Source organism: Oncorhynchus clarkii, chromosome 16 (genome assembly GCF_045791955.1).
Source record: "Oncorhynchus clarkii lewisi isolate Uvic-CL-2024 chromosome 16, UVic_Ocla_1.0, whole genome shotgun sequence".
Taxonomy (NCBI): domain Eukaryota; kingdom Metazoa; phylum Chordata; class Actinopteri; order Salmoniformes; family Salmonidae; genus Oncorhynchus; species Oncorhynchus clarkii.
In genome coordinates this window covers 53,850,420-53,872,577 of record NC_092162.1, presented here as the reverse complement: position 1 = coordinate 53,872,577, position 22,158 = coordinate 53,850,420, and the positions used below count along the sequence as shown (strand labels likewise).

Genomic DNA, 22,158 nt, shown 5'->3' with positions numbered 1-22,158 from the left:
GTCTCTTTCAGTAGTGTGTTGGTTTCAGTGTCTGTGTGACTGTGTTGCTTTCAGTAGTGTGTTGGTTTCAGTGTTTGTGTGACTGTGTTGCTTTCAGTAGTGTGTTGGTTTCAGTGTCTGTGTGACGGTGTCTCTTTCAGTAGTGTGTTGGTTTCAGTGTCTGTGTGACGGTGTCTCTTTCAGTAGTGTGTTGGTTTCAGTGTCTGTGTGACGGTGTCTCTTTCAGTAGTGTGTTGGTTTCAGTGTCTGTGTGACTGTGTCTCTTTCAGTAGTGTGTTGGTTTCAGTGTCTGTGTGACGGTGTCTCTTTCAGTAGTGTGTTGGTTTCAGTGTCTGTGTGACTGTGTCTCTTTCAGGGGCAGGATAAAGCATCTGGATGTGGTGACCTTGCTGAGACGTATCCAGCCCCCTCTAGGCTTCGGCAAGCTGTGTCCACACAGAGTGGCCTGCAAGGTGTGTCTGAACACGCAAACAGCATGAACACACATCACACACATATTACATAACGTGTTCATATTGTGAGCTCAATCTTGCCCTGGTTAACTCATATGTTGCATGACCGTAACTCCTTTTAGAGACTGGTTGCAATGAACATGCCCCTGAACAGTGATGGCACGGTCATGTTCAATGCCACTCTGTTTGCCTTGGTGAGGACCGCTCTGAAGATCAAAACTGAAGGTGAGCACTGGGAGAAAACACAGTGATGTCTGAATGAGGACATACTATGAAGTCCATCGGACAGAATCATCCCACAGTATTTCTGATGGCGTATTTCCACTAAGGACTTACCCCAGTGTTTTACCCAAACCGCTCAGATTTTTGTGTTTCCACCGCCACGGCCCGGCTCCAGTTTCTCACTGGCCCATGTCCTCAGTAGACCTGCTCTGACTTAAAGCCAAGCTTCACAAGTCCTCAGTGTCAGACTTAGCTATGTGGAAACACAGTTCCCAAAGAATAACATTAGAGCCCATATTACCATAATCACTGTCGACATACTGGTGCTGTAATGGAAACACCCAATGAATGTACTCAAAATACTCTTATACAGTGGCCTGCTCGATAGCTGTCTTGATTGGTCCAAATCATTTACCAAGTGTTGGTTTCCTAGGCAACTTGGAACAGGCCAATGAGGAGTTGCGAGCGGTCATCAAGAAGATCTGGAAGAGGACCAGCATGAAGCTGCTGGACCAAGTGGTGCCCCCTGCAGGCGGTCAGTAGAATGGCTCCCGCCTCCATGTGTCTGTGGTGTCTGTCAACAGTAACTGTACAGTAGATTCTATGTCATGGCTAGCGCGGCTAAAGAGAGACTTCCTCATGTCAGACTGCCCTCTATACCCGCACATGCTCAATTGTTATGTACACTTTAAACATACAAATGCGCTGTGCAAAACTACATAGCTAAGCAGTGTTATTACTTATGTACTGTGTGTGTAATCACATTGGCAATCCTACACTCCAGGCTAACCTTCAACAAAGTTTTCCCTCAGCAGGTGTACACAGGATATATACATGGAACTCAAAGCATATACTCAGCAGTCACCCCTTGAAAATAAACAAATCCATTGACATTAGTGATCCATGGCCTTACTAACCTTGTGAAACAGATTGCTTCGACAAGTTATTGACAGACAGTTGAGTCTTCACTTCCTGTTTTGTGTGTGAATAGCTGTAAAAGTCCCAGTTGTTATTTCAGTTAGAGCAGGATCAGATAGCGGATGAGACAGAAAGTACAGACTGTCACTTAAGTTCGGCGAAACTCACCTTATCTCACTCTCTATTTCCCTCCACAGTGTGGTCACATGCTCATTACAGCCCGACTCTGGGGCATCCTAGTGATACTCAGGCCAGGCTCAATCTTATATGGCTCCCTATTCACTTCATTGTGCACCAAGCAGTGTACTCTATAGGAAGGGGATATCGCAGCACCCATGTGTTTCTGTCAAATGTCATGCTGAACTGTTGTTTTGTATACTGTTTGGTTGACCTGAGCCATGCTGACCTATACAGTCTGTGGTGCTGTGCTGTGTTGTACTATGCTGATGATGACCAACCTGTGGTGTTCTTCACTGTGCCATAGTTTGCTGAAACCATTATTTGTGGTATTTTATTTTCATTGTTATCCTTTGCTGCACAATATTTTCTGATTTAACTCCGATGCTTGGCTTGTTCTAGCATTGCATGCTCTGCTATAGTTGACTAACTCCTCTTGATCTCTCTCGCTCTCTCTCTTTCTGGCCAAGCTTCTCTCCTCCACAGCTTTCCCTCCTCTTTCCCCTCTTCCATAGTCTCTTCTGCTCTCTCCCTCTCTCTGCCGTCCGGAATTTCCTGCAGCAGTTCTGTTTTTGGCCGGTGGCATGGAACTAGAGTTGCCTCTCTCCTGTGCCCTAGTTGTCCCCAGTCTGCTTACTAACTAGCTGAGTGACACAGATCTCTGCTTCCCTGTTCTGCACTGCTTCCCTGGCCTGCACGTCTCTTGACAGTTTAGATATTCTTCTCTTTCTGCTGTAGTCTTCTTGCTAGGTGCTTCTAACTGTGGCAGTATCCCTGTACTGTAGCTAAGCCTTAGATACTGTAGGTGGATGTGTAGCTGTTTGATAGACTCGTATGTTTAGTAAGATGTGGTTGTGTTGGTTTGAAAGAAAACAAGCGTTGCGCCGCATCATATCATGATTTTGTGGTATGATGACAGTATTGAGTTGAGGTTAGTGTCTGTTTGGCTGTTTACAGTTCTATGTTTCAGAACTGTTCATATTTTGATAATACCAGATACTCTAGTGCAAGGATGGGCAACTTTGATCGGGTGGGGTCCACAAAAATCTGAACTCATCATGAGGAGCCGCAGTGGCTGGTCAGCTTACATCCATCCATACATACATACATACATACATACATACATACATACATACATACATACATACATATAGTGTATACAGTACCAGTCAAACGTTTGGACACACCTACTCATTCAAGGGTTTTTCTTAAATTGTTTTACTATTTTCTACATTGTAGCATAATAGTGAAGACGTCACAACTATGAAATAACACATCATGTAGTAACCAAAAATATTTGTATATTTGAGATTCTTCAAAGTAGCCACCCTTTGCCTTGCTGACAGCTTTGCACACTCTTGGCATTCTCTCAAACAGCTTCACCTGAAATGCTTTTCCAACAGTCTTGAAGGAGTTCCCACATATGCTGAGCACTTGTTGGCTGCTTTTTCTTCACTCTGCGGTCCAACTCATCCCAAACCATCTCAATTGTGTTGAGGTCCGGTGGTTGTGGAGGCCAGGTCATCTGATGCAGCACTCCATCATACTCCTACTTGGTCAAATAGCTCTTACACAACCTGGAGGTGTGTTGCGTCATTGTCCTGTTGAAAAACAAATGATAGTCCCACTAAGAGCAAACCAGATGGGATGGCGTATCGCTGCAGAATGCTGTGGTAGCCATGCTGGTTACTGCCTTGAACAGACAGTGTCACCAGCAAAGCACCCCTACACCATCACCCCCCCCCCCCCCCCCTCCATGTTTCACGTTGGGAACCACACATGCAGAAATCATCCGTTCACCTACTCTGCATTTCACAAAGACACGGCGGTTGGAACCAAAAATCTCAAACTTGGACTCATCAGACCAAACGACAGATTTCTACCGGTCTAATGTCCATTGCTCATGTTTCTTAGCTCAAGCAAGTCTCTTCTTCTTATTGGTGTCCTTTGGTAGTGGTTTCTTTCCAGCAGTTCGACCATGAAGAAACTTTCAAAGTTTTTGACTGGCATTCATGTCTTAAAATAATGATGGACTGTCGTTTCTCTTTGCTTATTTGAGCTGGTCTTGCCATAATATGGACTTGGTCTTTTACCAAATAGGGCTATCTTCTGTATACCACTCCTACCTTGTCACAACACAACTGATTGGCTCAAATCCAGGTGACTACCTCATGAAGCTGGTTGAGAGAATGCCAAGAGTGTGCAAAGCTGTCATGAAGGCAAAGGGTGGCTACTTTGAAGAATCTCAAATGTAAAATATATTTAGATTTTTTTAACACTTTTTTGGTTACTACATGATTCCATATGTGTTATTTCATAGTTTTGATGTCTTCTCTATTATTTTACAATGTAGAAAATAGTAAAAAATTAAGAAAGACCCTTGAATGAGTAGGTGTGTACAAACTTCTGACTAGTCCTGTATACTGTATATGACATTTTTTGGGGGGTTTCTGCGGAATATCAGTTATTCAAAATAGACTCATGATAAAGACAGCACACATGTATATGATATTCAGCCAATTGTTGGAGTGCTCTGAAGAGTTCCTATAGGAGAGGTAGAGGACCATTGTGTCTTCGGGCCTAGTGTTATTTCCCAGGATGCTGTGCGGCGTGGTGAGGTGCTGACAGTGGAGGCGTTTGTGTGGTCTGTTCACTCAGATGACGAGGTAACCGTGGGGAAGTTCTATGCTACCTTCCTGATACAGGACTACTTCAGGAAATTCAAGAAACGCAAAGAGCAAGGCCTGGTGGGAAGACACTCATTCTCCAGCCTGAACTCCACCATCGCCCTCCAGGTGAGTCTCAACTGCTGTACTGTTCTGTATTGGACTGTACCATTCCACCTCCTCTAGAGTTGTCAATAGTTACCAAACTGGGCCTCCCGGTGGTGCAGTGGTCTAAGGCAGCTGTGCCACCAGAGATTCTGGGTTCGAGCCCAGGCTCTGTCGCAGCCGGCCGCGACCGGGAGGTCCATGGGGCGACGCACAATTTAAAAAAAAAATAGTTACCAAACTCAAACTATTATGGCCAATCTGTGTACACTCTACACAACAAGTCAATGTATTTGAACTGCAGATACCTGTACAATTTAAAATATAATAATCTTTGAAACTAACTGATAGGACTTACTAACCAAAATATGTGGCTAATTTAGTAAGATAATAATACATTAATATGGGTAAACAATATGTAACTGCTAGTTAGCGATTGGTTGAATCACACTAGTGCTGCTTTGTCCAATCACCTCTGGACATCTGCAAAGCAGCAGGCCACTACACCTGAACACAATGTTGCTTCCCTGGCCTGCACTGTGCTATGTCACCTCTAGCCACGCTTACATCTGCAGACTATATCCTTTCTTACCTGCTTCTGGAAACAATCAGAGATAAAGAGAATGTTGTTCCTCAGAAATGATTTAGTCTTGTATCAACTCTGGATTAGCAGTGCTGTGCACACTCACCCTGATTAACAAAGCACCTCCTCAGTCTGATTTGTCTGTGTGTACTGTATGTGTCTGACCTTATGCTTCAGTTCATGTGTTCCTGCCAGCTCTCAGCTGCTCTCTTGTCGTCGTTGCAGGCTGGCCTCCGCACACTGCATGATATTGGGCCCGAAATTCGCCGAGTCATATCATGTGACCTGCAAGACGAGGGCCTTGTAGACATGAATGCAGAAGAAGATGACGAGGTGTCTAGGGTAAATCACTGTCCCAGTTAATTCAATAGATGCGCTTGATTTAACTCACCCGACACTTAGAATTTGTCTTTTACAGCCAATGGAATGGTCCCAAACTCAGTTCACGTGGTTGCTAGCTGAGCTAAATCAAGTGCCGCAATGAAAACAGTTACTTTGTTGGCCCACTCTTTGGCCAGTGGAAGAGCTTGCCTATTGACTCAGTCACAACATCACTCTGAGATGTTGACAATAATGTCATTTCCATTGTCGTTGAGACTAGTTTAAAGATGATAACACTCATATTGCCTGATAACCCAGAACACACAGTAGATGATACTTATTCAACCCAGTGGTTTTAAAGTTACTCCACTTACATAAAATGTTTCACACAAACCTTCACTAAATGCACTGTTCATTTAATACCCTCATTACCTGTTGAACATCATTTAGTGAAGATCGTAATTAAAACCTCAATGGCCGTTCCTTACCACCAGGACAGACCCAAAGCCAGTGGTTAAGTTTGGTCACTGTGTTTTTATGGTCGCCTGTACTGACCCGAGTGTTGTCTCTACAGAGGAACGGCGTGCTGTTCGCCAACCACACCAATCACGTTAACGGGGACCACCGGGGTTCTGTCACCCAGCGGCCCCTCCAGGTCCCGCCTCCTTCCTGCCACGCATTCGTGGAGCCCTCTCAGGTTGGCTCTGAGGAAGGGGCTGGTGACCCCCACCCCTACAACCACTACTACCCCAAATCCCCCATGTCCTCCAACGCCAACCTCAACAACGCCAACATCCCCACCCTGCCCTCCCTGCCCAAAGAGGGGCAGCGGTGCTGTCTCCGCCGCGAGCACTCGTCCGCTAATGGGGCACCCTCCTCCAGCTCGCACCGCAAGAGTGTTGACTTCGACACCCTCACCACGGTCCAGTCTGCAAGGTAACTTAGGATGCTGCTTTCTTGGCTAGGTCTCCCTAGTAAATGAGCTCTCTTAAACTCAAAGGGACTTCCTGGTTAAAGGTTACATAATATTATGGTTCTCTTCATTTTTAATGCAGTAGTCAATGAATGTATGCACTGTCAAAAAAAAGATGTTGAATCAATGTACAATTGTAAGGCAACAAGGTGCAAGAAGATAGTGAGTTCACTCAACATTTTCACACAAAAATAGTGTTTTCTCAACCAATATTTTTGGAGTAAGTTACCAATCCTATTGCAGCTGGTTGCCTTACAATTGTACGTTGAATCAACATCTTTTTTTTACATTGTGGTAATGAACTAGGGGATTATTGTAGGTTTGAATTCATGTGTGATGAGAACAGTGGTTTTTTGCTTGCGTAAGGTCTAGGAGCTGTGGAGCTCAATGAGATCAACCCCATGACAACAGATGTGGATCTGAATAGGGCGTTTGGGTTTTGAAGTTGTTGTCCCCATCACATCCTTACCACAGCTATGTCTTTCACATATCCTGGCCTTTCATAGAATGGATCTTTTCAGCACCGTTCATTCTTGCACCACTAAGAGCTCTTTATGTTGAAATCCTGGAATTGTGTGTATCTGTCAGTGACACACACACTCCAGACCCATTCATTTTATGACCAGGATTATTATTTATGTTTGTCTCACATTGTCTTTGTCATTGCATGCCCTGCCTGTCCCAAATCCACATTTCCTTCACCACAACGTGCTTGCTTGGACAGGAGGCTCTACTATGAGACCTACATTAGGTATGTGTGTGAAACTACTGTTTCACCCTTTAATGACCCCGATCTCGCATTGGTTTATATGATCTGCTTTACTGAGATACTATACCTCAATCACCCCTTAAAAAGGCGTCTGGTTGAACTTTGACCCTTTGACCCCAGGTCAGAATCAGGGGGTGTTCTGTACCCAACCATCCGTAGAGAGAAGCCAGGGGGAGCGGACAGTGATGATGACAAGGGCTCAGGGGAATACTTCAGTGGAGAGGAGTACCAGGAGGACGACCTCATGTTGCACAAGGACAGGTATCACCTGGAAACCACTTCTCCTCTGCTCTCTGTCCTCTACTGTCCTCTACTGTACTGTCCTCTATTGTCCTCTACTGTCCCCTACTGTACTGTCCTCTACTGTCCTCTACTGTACTCCACTGTCCTCCACTGTCCTCCACTGTCCTCTACTGTCCTCTACTCTACTATCCTCTACTGTCCTCTACTGTCCTCCACTGTCCTCTACTGTCCTCTACTCTACTATCCTCTACTGTCCTCTACTCCACTGTCCTCTACTGTCCTCCACTGTCTTCCACTGTCCTCTACTGTCCTCTACTCTACTGTCCTCTACTGTCCTCCACTGTCCTCTACTCTACTGTCCTCTACTGTCCTCTACTCTACTCTACTCTACTACACTGTCTTCCACTGTCCTCTACTGTCCTCTACTCTACTGTCCTCTACTGTCCTCCACTGTCCTCTACTCTACTGTCCTCTACTGTCCTCTACTCTACTCTACTACACTGTCCTCTCCTCTACTCTACTGTCCTCTACTCTACTCTCCTCCCCTCTACTGCACTGTCCTCTACTCTTCTCTACTGTCCTCTACTCTACTGTCCTCTACTCTACTCTCCTCTACTGCACTGTGCTCTACTTTGCTCTCCTCTACTCTGCTCTCCTCTACTCTACTGTCCTCTCCTCTACTGCACTCTACTCTGCGCTACTCTACTGTCCTCTACTCTACTGTCCTCTACTCTACTGTCCTCTCCTCTACTGCACTCTCCTCTGCGCTACTCTACTGTCCTCTACTCTACTGTCCTCTCCTCTACTGCACTCTCCTCTGCTCTACTCTACTGTCCTCTACTCTACTGTCCTCTACTCTGCTCTCTTCTACTCTGCTCTGCTCTCCTCTACTCTACTGTCCTTTACTCTACTGTCCTCTACTCTGCTCTCTTCTACTCTGCTCTGCTCTCCTCTACTCTACTGTCCTCTCCTCTACTGCACTCTCCTCTGCTCTACTCTACTGTCCTTTACTCTACTGTCCTCTACTCTACTGCACTCTACTCTGCGCTACTCTACTGTCCTCTACTCTACTGTCCTCTACTCTACTGTCCTCTCCTCTACTGCACTATCCTCTACTCTGCTCTACTGTCCTCTACTCTACTGTCCTCTACTCTGCTCTCTTCTACTCTGCTCTGCTCTCCTCTACTCTACTGTCCTCTCCTCTACTGCACTCTCCTCTGCTCTCTTCTCCTCTACTGTACTCTCCTCTACTCTACTGTCCTCTACTCTACTGTCCTCTACTCTACTCTACTGTCCTCTCCTCTACTCTACGTTCCTCTTCTCTACTCTAATCTACTCTCCTCTCCGGTCCTCTCCTCTGCTCTCCTCTACTCTACTGTATTCTCCTCTACTCTACTCTCCTCTACTCTACTCTCTTCTCCTCTCCTCTTCTCTACTCTCCTCTACTGTACTCTCCTCTACTGTCCTCTACTCTACTGTCCTCTACTCTACTGTCCTCTACTCTACTGTCCTCTAGTCTATTCTACTGTCCTCTTCTCTACTCTAATCTACTCTCCTCTCCTCTACGGTCCTCTCCTCTGCTCTCCTCTACTCTATTGTATTCTCCTCTACTCTATTCTCCTCTACTCTACTCTACTCTACTCTACTCTCTTCTCCTCTCCTCTTCTCTCCTCTGCTGTACTCTCCTCTACTCTACTGTCCTCTACTATACTGTCCTCTACTCTCTTCTCCTATCCTCTACTGTCCTCTACTGTCCTCTACTCTACTGTCCTCTCCTCTACTCTGCGCTCCTTTAATCTGCTCTCCTCTACTCTCCTCTACTGCACTGTCCTCTACTCTACTCTCCTCTCCTCTCCTCTCCTCTCCTCTACTGCACTGTCCTCTCCTCTCCTCTCCTCTCCTCTCCTCTCCTCTCCTCTCCTCTCCTCTACTGCACTGTCCTCTACTCTCCTCTACTCTCCTGCACTGTCCTCTACTCTCTTCTCCTCTCCTCTACTATCCTCTACTGTACTCTACTCTACTCTCCTCTACTGTCCTCTACTCTACTCTCCTCTATTCTCCTCTTCTGTTCTCTCCTCTCCTCTACTGTACTCTCATCTACTGTTCTCTTCTCTCTTCTATTCTCCTTTCCTGTTCTCTCCTCTATTCTACTGTACTCTCCTCTATTCTCCTCTCCTCTATTCACCTTTCCTTTCCTCTATTCTCCTCTCTTGTACTCTCCTCTACTGTACTATCCTATATTCTCCCCTATTCTCCTCTACTGTGCTCTCCTCTATTCTCCTCTGTTCTCCTCTACTGTGCTCTCCTCTGTTCTCCTCTACCGTGCTCTCCTCTATTCTCCTCTGTTCTCCTCTACTGTGCTCTCCTCTATTCTCCTCTCCTGTACTCTCCTCTTTTCTACTGTAACTCTCCTTTATTCTCTTATATTCTCCTCTCCTCTCCTCTATCTGTGCTCTCCTCTCTTCTCTTCTACTCTACTGTACTCTACTCTATCAGTACCTGTCCAGATTTTGCTGCTGTTGACAAGGTGGTTGTTTACTGATGTTGTTGTCTGGTTGTTGCTCAGGATGCCCCATAGGGAGTTTCAAGACCTTCAAACTGACTTGGACACAAATGCATCGAGGGGTTACCATCAACCGGATAGTCTCTATGACGACGACCAACAACCCATTTACCAAGATGGTGGGCGGTCGCCAAAGCGACGGTTGTTCCCCTCCACACCCCAGGGTGAGGTCCCTTGGTTACCATAGTGATTCAATCAGGGGTGTCACTGATTGGCTGATAAAGATGATGATGGAACACTCAAAGGGCTTTACATTGTAATGAGATCCATAAATGTAAATGATAGGTGTCTCTCCTGTGTTTAAACCTCCAGCACCCCACAGACCCTCCTTCAACTGTCTCTCCTGTGTTTAAACCTCCAGCACCCCACAGACCCTCCTTCAACTTTGAGTGTCTGCGGAGACATAGCAGTCAGGATGATGACATCCCCTTGACCACTTCCATTCCCCATCGAACAGCTCTACCCCTGCATCTGATGCAGCAACAGGTGGGTACCACTGAACCAAACTGATGGCTACCATATGCACTGAAAGACTTACTCTCACACAATTAGCTTACAAAATATTGACACAACTCACTGCACATACACACAAACATGTGTGAGTCTTAATTTAGGCAATGAATTAAAGGTATGTCTATGTGGTTTGACCTCCATGACCCCTCCTCTTCTCCTGTTCCCTAGGTGATGGCAGTGGCTGGCCTGGACTCCAGCAGAGTCCAGCGTCTCTCTCCATCACGCTCTCTACGTTCCTGGGCCACACCCCCCACCTCCCCCATTAGCAGGGACCACTCCCCATACTACACCCCCCTCATCCAGGTACGTGTGTGTGTGTGCATTTCTGAATGTAAATGTGTTGATACATTTTGTGTGTGTGCGTTTGTGTGTATCCAGGTGGACTGGCGTGGTCCCGGCAGTGTGAGCAGCACCCCCGGCTCTGTGAGAAGAAGCTCCTGGTACACTGACGCCCCGGAAGCCCCTTTGAGCCTCACCTACTCCCCCTCTCAGCTCCAGATCCCCCCAGAGTACCGCAGGCAGTACCACCAGAAGATAGGCAGTGCCAACAGCCTAGTAGAGGCCGTGAGTAGCCCTGACACACACACACACACACACAACGCACGCACACACACTATGAATGATTTAATGATTTCCCCCTTTTTCCTGTTTCAGGTGTTGATTTCAGAAGGACTGGGGAAATACGCCAAGGACCCCAAATTTGTGGCGGCGACAAAGCATGAGATCGCGGACGCCTGCGAGATGACCATCGATGAGATGGAGAGTGCCGCCAGCAACCTGCTGAATGGCAGTATGGGTAATGGAGCGGGGGCAACCGGGGCCACGGACAAAGTGACGGCCACGAGCCTCAGGGACCGTAATCTCCATGACTACAGTGATGAGGAGCCGGACACGACTGTGAAATGTGAAGAAGATCTGACTGATGAGATGATATGCATCAGCACCCTATAGCAGTCAGTCACATAGGCTGACATGGCACGCTATAGCATTCAGTCACATAGGCTGACATGGCACCCTATAGCATTCAGTCACATAGGCTGACATGGCACCCTATAGCATTCAGTTACATAGGCTGACATGGCACCCTATAGCATTCAGTCACATAGGCTGACATGGCACCCTATAGCATTCAGTCACATAGGCTGCATTTGACATGGCTATACCATATGAAGTGCACTATATAGGGAGAGATGTGCCTTTTGGAGTGCCTTTCTTTCTGTGGAATGAATAGGTAGATGGAAACACTGCCAGCTGGAGAGAACTGTAGGGATGGAGGGACATGCTAAGGCTCCAACTATAGAGGAGTGGAGGGATACGCTAAGGATCCAACTACAGAGGAGTGGAGGGATGGAGGGACACGCTAAGGATCCAACTACAGAGGAGTGGAGGGATGGAGGGACACGCTAAGGCTCCAACTACAGAGGAGTGGAGGGATGGAGGGACACGCTAAGGATGCAACTACAGTGGAGTGGAGGGATGGAGGGACACGCTAAGGCTCCAACTACAGAGGAGTGGAGGGATGGAGGGACACGCTAAGGCTCCAACTACAGAGGAGTGGAGGGACACGCTAAGGCTCCAACTACAGTGGAGTGGAGGGATGGAGGGACACGCTAAGGATCCAACTACAGTGGGATGGAGTGACACGCTAAGGATCCAACTACAGTGGAGTGGAGGGATGGAGGGACACGCTAAGGATCCAACTACAGTGGGATGGAGTGACACGCTAAGGATCCAACTACAGTGGAGTGGAGGGATGGAGGGACACGCTAAGGCTCCAACTACAGTGGAGTGGAGGGATGGAGGGACATGCTAAGGATCCAACTACAGTGGAGTGGAGGGATGGAGGGACACGCTAAGGAATCAACTACAGAATGGAGAGATGGAGGGACACGCTAAGGATCCAACTACAGAGGATTGGAGGGATGGAGGGACACGCTAAGGATCCAACTACAGAGGAGTGGAGGGATAGAGGGACACGCTAAGGATCCAACTACAGAGGAGTGGAGGGATGGAGGGACACGCTAAGGATCCAACTACAGAGGAGTGGAGGGATGGAGGGACAGGCTAAGTATCCAACTACAGTGGAGTGGAGGGATGGAGGGACACGCTAAGGATCCAACTACAGAGGAGTGGAGGGATGGAGGGACACGCTAAGTATCCAACTACAGTGGAGTGGAGGGATGGAGGAACACGCTAAGAATCCAACTACAGAATGGAGAGATGGAGGGACACGCTAAGGATCCAACTACAGAGGAGTGGAGGGATAGAGGGACACGCTAAGGATCCAACTACAGAGGAGTGGAGGGATGGAGGGACACGCTAAGGATCCAACTACAGAGGAGTGGAGGGATGGAGGGACACGCTAAGTATCCAACTACAGAGGAGTGGAGGGATAGAGGGACACGCTAAGGATCCAACTACAGAGGAGTGGAGGGATGGAGGGACACGCTAAGGATCCAACTACAGAGGAGTGGAGGGATGGAGGGACACGCTAAGTATCCAACTACAGTGGAGTGGAGGGATGGGGGGACACGCTAAGGATCCAACTACAGAGGAGTGGAGGGATGGAGGGACACGCTAAGGATCCAACTACAGAGGAGTGGAGGGATGGGGGGACACGCTAAGGATCCAACTACAGTGGAGTGGAGGGATGGAGGGACATGCTAAGGATCCAACTACAGAGGAGTTTCACCCAACTTTCTTTCTCTCTGTCTGGCAACACCCAGTGAATGGAGAGATATAGGTAGGGGTTGTCCCTTAGGGGATGCAGTAATGCTAGGTTTGCAGTGCACTCAGGATGAGTAGGATTAGTGTCACCGCCTCAATGACTTCATACAGAAATCACATATCAGTGACATCACGTTCCAATCCTCAGGCATATCCCCCCTGCCTCCCATTTGCCTTACCCTCTGCACAGAGATACTGAGAATAGTGAGTCATAGGTGTAGTGGTGGCCATTTTACAGACCACTTTTTGAAACTGTGAACAACCAACACACAAGAAAACAGTGTACTCAAATATCACACACTCATTCCTGCCCAACCAATCAATCTTCAGGGATGACAGGGTTCCGATCGATAGACACATGTACAGGTACAGACACTAGAAGCCATGTTGTTTTAGTGAAAGGAAAAAGCTATTAAGTTGTAGATATTTTTTAAACCCTGTAAGAAAAATAAACTATAGAAAAGAGATGCTTTATATTTGGTTAATTATGAATCGTTACAGGTACAGCAATATCGTCCCCATGCCTATGTTTTATTTGTGAATTAATATGAAATTATATTTTATAATCTTGTCGCCTTTTTTTCCGCTAGAATGCATTATGTTTAAGCATAGCAGTTTAAGGAGGATAATATTGATGTAGAATGACTATGATGTCAAAAAGAGCTGCTTTCACTGAAGTGTACGTACAGTATGGCTGTACAGAAGGAGGGTTTACCATTTACCATTTACCAGCTTAGCTCACTGCCAACAGAAATAAATAGTTTCAGGTTACATTGAGGACAACTGTTTTTCATTGTGTATTGTACAGCACTGGAGCAGTTTAACTGTTTACTGTGTTACTGTGCTTCTTCTTCAACTGGTTACTGTCATGGAAATGGGTTCATTTCCTGTCAACCTTTACAGTATTTGCAATGAAAGGGCTCCTTAAAAAAAAACACCAAAAGGGAAAATCTATGCTTTGAAGACACATAGCTGTGGCCAATAAGGCTGTATGACTAATATGCATTTTCCAAACGCGTAAAGTCAAGTTCAATATAACTGCATGTCATGTCAGGGATCTTTGTGAAATGGCGTCACGAAATGTAAATTCCTTAACAATGGAATATAGTGTAGTAGTGAATAAACTACTAGGTTTTCCTCAGCATAACTACCATCTTTCTCTCGGCACCAAACAATGCTCTCAGTTCAACACATGAATGATGGCATGGTGATGGCATAGTGATGGCATAGTGATGGCATGGTGATGGCATGGTGATGGCATGGTGATGGCATAGTGATGGCATGGTGATGGCATAGTGATGGCATAGTGATGGCATGGTGATGGCATGGTGATGGCATGGTGATGGCATAGTGATGGCATGGTGATGGCATGGTGATGGCATAGTGATGGCATGGTGATGGCATGGTGATTGCATAGTGATGGCATGGTGATGGCATGGTGATGGCATAGTGATGGCATGGTGATGGCATGGTGATGGCATGGTGATGGCATACTGATGGCATAGTGATGGCATGGTGATGGCATGGTGATGGCATAGTGATGGCATGGTGATGGCATGGTGATGGCATGGTGATGGCATGGTGATGGCATAGTGATGGCATGGTGATGGCATGGTGATGGCATAGTGATGGCATGGTGATGGCATGGTGATGGCATAGTGATGGCCACTTAGTGGGGTTTTGTCTAGAAGGGATAATACAGCTTTGGTACTTTTCATATAGCAGGTTAGGAGAAATAGGTTAAGGTTAGGAAAAGCGTTAAGGTTAGCTAAAAATAATTTAAAAAATAACTTTTGACGTCAATTTGACAAAAGTTGTATCCCATCTAGAAATGACCACTCAGTGAGTGTTTCGAGAGTGGGGTTCAAATCCTGACATAATGGTATGCATGCATGCCTTCCAGGACTGGTAATGATAACTATTGCACCAGAGGTTATATCACTAGCTCAAATTGTCTTTGAGATGGTGAGACTATACTTTTCCTGGGGCTATCTATGTACAGTTGAACTCGGAAGTTTATATACACTTAGGTTGGAGTCATTAAAACTCATTTTTCAACCACTCCACAAATTTCTTGTTAACAAACTATAGTTTTGGCAAGTCGGTTATGCATGACACAAGTAATTTTTCCAAAAATTGTTTATAATTGTTTACAAACTTAATTCACTGTATCACAATTGCAGTGGGTCAGAAGTTTACAAACACTAAGTTGACTGTGCCTTTAAACAGCTTGAAAAATTCCAGAAAATGATGTCATGGCTTTAGAAGCTTCTGATAGGCTAATTGACATAATTTGAGTCAATTGGAGGTGTACTTGTGGATGTATTTCAAGGCCTACCTTCAAACTCAGTGCCTCTTTGCTTGACATCGTGGGAAAATCAAAAGAAATCAGCCAAGACCTCTGAAAAATAATTGTAGACCTCCACAATTCTGGTTCATTCTTGGGAGCAATTTCCAAATGCCTGAAGGTACCACGTTCATCTGTACAAACAATAGTACACAAGTATAAACACCATGGGACCAAGCAGCTGTCATACCGCTCAAGAAGGAGACACGTTCTGTCTCCTAGAGATTAACATGCTTTGGTGCGAAAAGTGCAAATCAATCCCAGAACAACAGCAAAGGACTTTGTGAAGATGCAGGTACAAAAGTATCTATATCCACAGTAAAACGAGTCCTATATCGACATAACCTGAAAGGCCGCTCAGCAAGGAAGAAGCCACTGCTCCAAAACCACCATAAAAAAGCCAGACTACGGTTTGCAACTGCACACGGGGACAAAGATCGTAATTTTTGGAGAAATGTCCTCTGGTCTGATGAAACAAAAATAGAACTGTTTGGCCATAATGACCATTGTTATGTTTGGAGGGAAAAGGGGGAGGTTTGCAAGCCGAAGATCACTATCCCAACCGTGAAGCACAGGGGTGGCAGCATCATGTTGTGGGGGTGCTTTGCTACAGGAGGGACTGGTGCACTTCACAATATAGATCAAATGAAGAAGGAAAAGTATGTGGATATATTGAAGCAACATCTCAAGACATCAGTCAGGAAGTTAAAGCTTGGTCGCAAATGGGTCTTCCATATGGACAATGACACCAAGCATACTTCCAAAGTTGTGGCAAAATGGCTTAAGGACAACAAAGTCAAGGTATTGGAGTGGCCATCATAAAGCCCTGATCTCAATCCTATAGAAAACATGTGGGCAGAACTGAATAAGTGTGTGCGAGCAAGGAAGCCTACAAACCTGACTCAGTTACACCAGCTCTGTCAGGAGAAATGGGCCAAAATTCACCCAATTTATTTGTGTGAAGCTTGTGGAAGGCTACCCGAAATGTTTGACCCAAGTTAAACAATTTAAAGGCAATGCTACCAAATACTAATTGAGTGTATGTAAACTTCTGACCCACTGGGAATGTAATGAAAGAAATAAATAAATATCTCTACTATTATTCTGGCATTTCACATTCTTAAAATAAAGTGCCGATCCTAACTGACCTAAGACAGGGAAATTTTACTCTGATTAAATGTCAGGAATTGTGAAAAACTAAGTTTAAATGTATTTGGCGAAGGTGTATGTAAACTTCCGACTTCAACTGTATGTGATTACAGAGACCTTTGAGTCAGAGATCTGCCAAGTGATATGTGAAGGTAACTCCCACTAATTGAATCATCTTTATTTATACTGTTTGTAAGTGATAAAAACAAAAACTACTTTGAGAAACAAAAGGTTTGATATGCAGCTTGTGCAATTCACAGCTTAATTGTTTGTACTGCTTCTGTTGTGTAAGAAACTGTACAGAATGTGAAGGTTAAAGTGATTCACTGTACTTGAAGAATCCTGCTTTCTACCCGCTAACATTACAGATGATTCCACTTTGTAGCAGATTAGTTTTACCTTCAGATTTTATACTGTTGAAACCCCTTTTTTTTGTACAGTTCCTTTATTCTTTTGAACATTTGCCTGGAATGCTGATGATTTTGTAACGATCACAACTGAATAAACTCTCTCCAAGTCACTCAATGACTCCAGATGACAGTATCTGTGTTATATGTACTCGGCGGCAGGAATTTGCCAAACAAAACATATGGACTCTACATATGATTAAAACAATTACCATCACAGCTGTTGGTGAGTGTGTAAAACGCAGGATGCAAAGTGATAATGTAATATTCTTAATTTAAAACGTAGTCAGAAGCACTAACATGGTGGTTAATAATGCTGTACACGTGACTGTGAACGTGTAGAAACTAGAGGGTACGTTTGTGTGGGATCATTATGTCTTATCTAGGCTCAGCTGTACAGCTACAGGGAATTTCTTTAGAAATGTCATAAATGTGACTGGAACATTGCCCATTGCGACGGTTGGCTAGCTGGCAGCTGTTGATTAAGTACCAACATTTCCATAGAAATCAAGGAGCTATAGATCCCGAGGAATTGAGATAGGCAAACAATGTGTTACCCCGATTCAAAACAATGGATTGGATTAGGAACAAAGACAGATAGAAAAGATTCAGTAAAATGTAAGTGCTGGTGATATGCAGTACCAGTCAAAAGTTTGGACACACCTACTCATTCAAGGGTTTTTCTTTATTTTTACTATTTTTACCCTAAAACACTTCTGCGAGCAGGCCTTTCTAATCGACCTGGCCCGGGTATCCTGGAAGGATATTGACCTCATCCCGTCAGGAGAGGATGCCTGGTCTTTCTTTAAAAGTGCCTTCCACACCATCTTAAATAAGCATGCCCCTTTCAAAAAATGGAGAACCAGGAATAGATATAGCCCTTGGTTCTCTCCAGACCTAACTGCCCTTGACCAGCACAAAAACATCCTGTGGCGTTCTGCATTAGCATCGAATAGCCCCCGTGATATGCAGCTTTTCAGGGAAGTTAGGAACCAATATACACAGGCACAGGCAGTAAGGAAAGCTAAGGCTAGCTTTTTCAAACAGAAATTTGCATCCTGTAGTACTAACTCAAAAAAGTTCTGGGACACTGTAAAGTCCATGGAGAATAAGAGCATCTCCTCCCAGCTGCCCACTGCACTGAGGCTAGGAAACATTGTCACCACCGATAAATCCACAATAATTGAGAATTTCAATAATAATTTTTCTGCGGCTGGCCATGCTTTCCACCTAGCTACCCCTACCCCGGTCAACAGCCCTGCACTCCCCACAACAACTCGCCCAACCCTCCCCCATTTCTCATTCACCCAAATCCAGATAGCTGATGTTCTGAAAGAGCTGCAAAATGTGGACCCCTACAAATCAGCCGGGCTAGACAATCTAGACCCTCTCTTTCTAAAATGATCTGCCGAAATTGTTGCAACCTCTATCACTCACTCGTCTGAGATTCCCAAAGATTGGAAAGTTGCCGCAATCATCCCCCTCTACAAGGGGGAGACACTCTAGACCCAAACTGCTACAGACCTATCTATCCTACCCTGCCTCTCTAAGGTCTTCGAAAGCCAAGTTAACAAACAGATTACTGACCATTTACAATCCCACCGTACCTTCTCCGATATGCAATCTGGTTTCCGAGCTGGTCATGGGTGCACCTCAGCCACTCTCAAGGTCCTAAATGATATCATAACCGCCATCGATAAGAGACATTACTGTGCAGCCGTATTCATCGACCTGGCCAAGGCTTTTGACTCTGTCAATCACCACATTCTTATTGGCAGCCTCAACGGCCTTGGTTTCTCAAATGATTGCCTCGCCTGGTTATCCAACTACTTCTATGATAGAGTTCAGTGTGTTAAATCGGAGGGCCTGTTGTCCGGACCTCTGGCAGTCTCTATGGGGGTGCCACAGGGTTCAATTCTCGGGCCGACTCTTCTCTGTATACACCAAGGATGTCGCTCTTGCTGCTGGGGATTCTCTGATCCACCTCTACGCAGACGACACCATTCTGTATACTTCTGACCCTTCTTTCGACACTGTGTTAACTAACTACAACTCTCCTTCCGTGGCCTCCAACTGCTCTTAAACGCAAGTAAAACTAAATGCATGCTCTTCAACCGATCACTGCCCGCACCTGCCCACCCGTCCAGCATCACTACTCTGGACGGTTCTGACTTAGAATACGTGGACAACTACAAATACCTAGGTGTCTGGTTAGACTGTAAACTCTCCTTCCAGACTCACATTAAGCATCTCCAATCCAAAATTAAATCTAGAATCGGTTTCCTATTTCGCAACAAAGCATCCTTCCCTCATGCTGCCAAACATACCCTCGTAAAACTGACCATCCTACCGATCCTCGACTTCTGCAGTCATTTATAAAATAGCCTCCAACACTCTACTCAACAAATTGGATGCAGTCTATCACAGTGCCATCCGTTTTGTCACCAAAGCCCCATATACTACCCACCGCTGTGACCTGCACGCTCTTGTTGGCTGGCCCTCGCTTCATACTTGTCGCCAAACCCACTGGCTCCAGGTAATCTACAAGTCTCTGCTAGGTAAAGCCCCACCTTATCTCAGCTCACTGGTCACCATAGCAGCACCCACTCGTAGAACGTGCTCCAGCAGGTATATTTCACTGGTTACCCCCAAAGCCAATTCCTCCTTTGGCCGCCTTTCCTTTCCTACCAATGACTGGAACGAACTGCAAAAATCACTGAAGCTGGAGACTCATATCTCCCTCACTACCTTTAAGCACCAGCTGTCTGAGCAGCTCACAGATCACTGCACCTGTACATAGCCCATCTGTAAACAGCCCATCCAACTACCTCATCCCCATACTGTATTTATTTATCTTGCTCCTTTGCACCCCAGTCTCTACTTGCACAATCATCTTCTGCACATCTACATTTCAATGTTTAATTGCTATATTGTAATTTACTTCGCCACCATGGCCTATTTATTGCCTAGACTTTTTGTTTTCTTTTTTTCTACTGTATTATTGACTGTATGTTGTGTTTATTCCATGTGTAACTCTGTGTTGTTGTATGTGTCGAAATGCTATGCTTTATCTTGGCCAGGTCGCAGTTGTAAATGATAACTTGTTCTCAGCTAGCCTCCCTGGTTAAATAAAGGTGAAATAAAAAATCTCTGCTTGAAGCGTCACTACAGCCACCCTGGTTCAAATCCAGGCTGTATCACAACCGGCCGTTGGAAGTCCCATAGTGTGGAGCACAATTGGCCCACCGTCGTCCAGTTTGGGCCGGTGTATGCCGTCATTGTAAATAAAAATGTGTTCTTAACTCAACTTGAACACTATATTTAATTATTAGTTTTGTGTGTCCTTGAGCTTTGCTACAGCTGCTTTAATTTGTTTCACTGGCTCACCTTTGTCGGCAGGTTTTATTTGTGAGCTTTTTTTATAGCTTGCCCTTTATATTCCTTTTCTACTGAATAGTAAACTAGTGTTTGGGTTAAACTCGTAGCCCTTTACACTCCAGCCCGTATACGGTTGCGAATAGCAGATTTTGACACTGATAAGCACCTAAATTTGAACGCAGTGGCTGTACAGTAAAATGCTATACATGACATCAGAGCGTAGGGTCTCTGCTTTACAGCGCTGTATGGGATGGGATTCAACTGACAGTAGTTCTAAATGTGAGGACCAACCGCCAAAGGAAGCCTTATGTTTGTCATATTGTGAAGAAAATGTGCTGCAGAACATGCACCTGAATGCACTAATGACTATGTTCTCTGCGCTCCAAAAGTACAGTACAATCTGTTTTTCTGAAGTGCCTTGTGAAACTCTAACACTGTAAGATTGTATTTCAAACTTAGCTAGTCATGTTGGCAATAGAATATGCTTTCAAATGATGCCTTTCTGACCCAGATTGCGATTTGTAATGGACCGTTTGGGGGTTTTGTAAACAGCAACAGTAATTGTGTGATGGTGGGGGCGGAGGGCTGTGTCCAAACAAAACAACTACAAGTGCGGGTGCTTCATTTCCTCAGCAGCACAGCTACAAGCTCAAACAAGCACCTAATAGTTGAAGGCTCTTTCCTTAAGTCCTCAAAGTGCATTAAAATGACATACGAACTGTGCACAATTTGGAGAGGTGTGTTGTCACTTGGAGACACCAGTTAGACCTCTCAGTCAAACACTTGTCATTGTTTGGTCTGTGCACCTACACCAAATGTTCCATTAATATTCTTATTATGACACTGAATGTATCCAGAGTATTTTCAGATATCGTTGTCAACACATGCTGTGAAAAGTACAGAAAATATAAAATGCACATAAAATCAATGTTGGGTTCAGTCTTGTGTTAGGTGAACTGTTGTGTCCTCACCTTTGGTCTAATAATTTCCTGACAATCTCCAAACTGTTCCCTTTCAATTGTTACCATGGTTATGCACGTCATCACATCATTCAAGTGCAAGTTTGCTTTTTTTTTGCTTTTTTTCAAGTAAAAGTGAATGTCACACAGTAAAATACTATTTGAGTAAAAGTCTAATAAAAGTATTTGGTTTTAAATATACTTATCAAAAGTAAATGTAATTGCAAAAATATACTTAAGTATCAAAAGTCAAATTAAAAGTGTAAATAATTTCAAATTGCTCATATTAAGCAAACCAGGTGGCATAATTTTCATGTTTTTTATTTATTTATGGTTAGCCAGGGGCACACTCCAACACTCAGACATCATTTACAAACAAAGCATGTGTGTTTCATGGATCCGAGGGAGTAGGGTTGACCAGGGATGTTCTGTTGTGTGAATTGGACCATTTTCCAGTCCTGCTCAGTATTCAAAATTGAACGAGTACTTTTGGGTGTCAGGGAAAATGTATGGAGTAAAAAGTACCTTATTTTCTTTAGGAATGTAGTGAAAAAATATAAATAGTAAAGTAAAGTAAAAAATTCCCAAACAACTACTTGAAAGTATTTTTTACTTAAGTACTTTACACCACTGGTCGTTGTCTTGTTGGAACCTTCACCCCAGTCTGAGGTCCTGAGTGCTCTGGA

General features: G+C 44.9%; 1 protein-coding gene across 1 annotated transcript in view; it reads left to right on the top strand.

The window, feature by feature from the left end:
* Nucleotides 1–11,930, top strand: part of LOC139368732 (voltage-dependent L-type calcium channel subunit alpha-1D-like) — a 119,241-nt gene extending 107,311 nt beyond the window's left edge. The window contains exons 37-49 of the mRNA XM_071108028.1: nucleotides 356–452; nucleotides 575–677; nucleotides 1,108–1,209; nucleotides 4,428–4,564; nucleotides 5,349–5,465; nucleotides 6,019–6,380; nucleotides 7,142–7,168; nucleotides 7,307–7,447; nucleotides 9,996–10,156; nucleotides 10,354–10,478; nucleotides 10,674–10,808; nucleotides 10,884–11,069; nucleotides 11,160–11,930. Coding sequence (XP_070964129.1) covers nucleotides 356–452; nucleotides 575–677; nucleotides 1,108–1,209; nucleotides 4,428–4,564; nucleotides 5,349–5,465; nucleotides 6,019–6,380; nucleotides 7,142–7,168; nucleotides 7,307–7,447; nucleotides 9,996–10,156; nucleotides 10,354–10,478; nucleotides 10,674–10,808; nucleotides 10,884–11,069; nucleotides 11,160–11,456 — 1,990 coding nt within the window. The 3' untranslated portion in view covers nucleotides 11,457–11,930. The remainder of the gene's footprint in view (nucleotides 1–355; nucleotides 453–574; nucleotides 678–1,107; nucleotides 1,210–4,427; nucleotides 4,565–5,348; nucleotides 5,466–6,018; nucleotides 6,381–7,141; nucleotides 7,169–7,306; nucleotides 7,448–9,995; nucleotides 10,157–10,353; nucleotides 10,479–10,673; nucleotides 10,809–10,883; nucleotides 11,070–11,159) is intronic.
* Nucleotides 11,931–22,158: the final 10,228 nt, after the last annotated feature.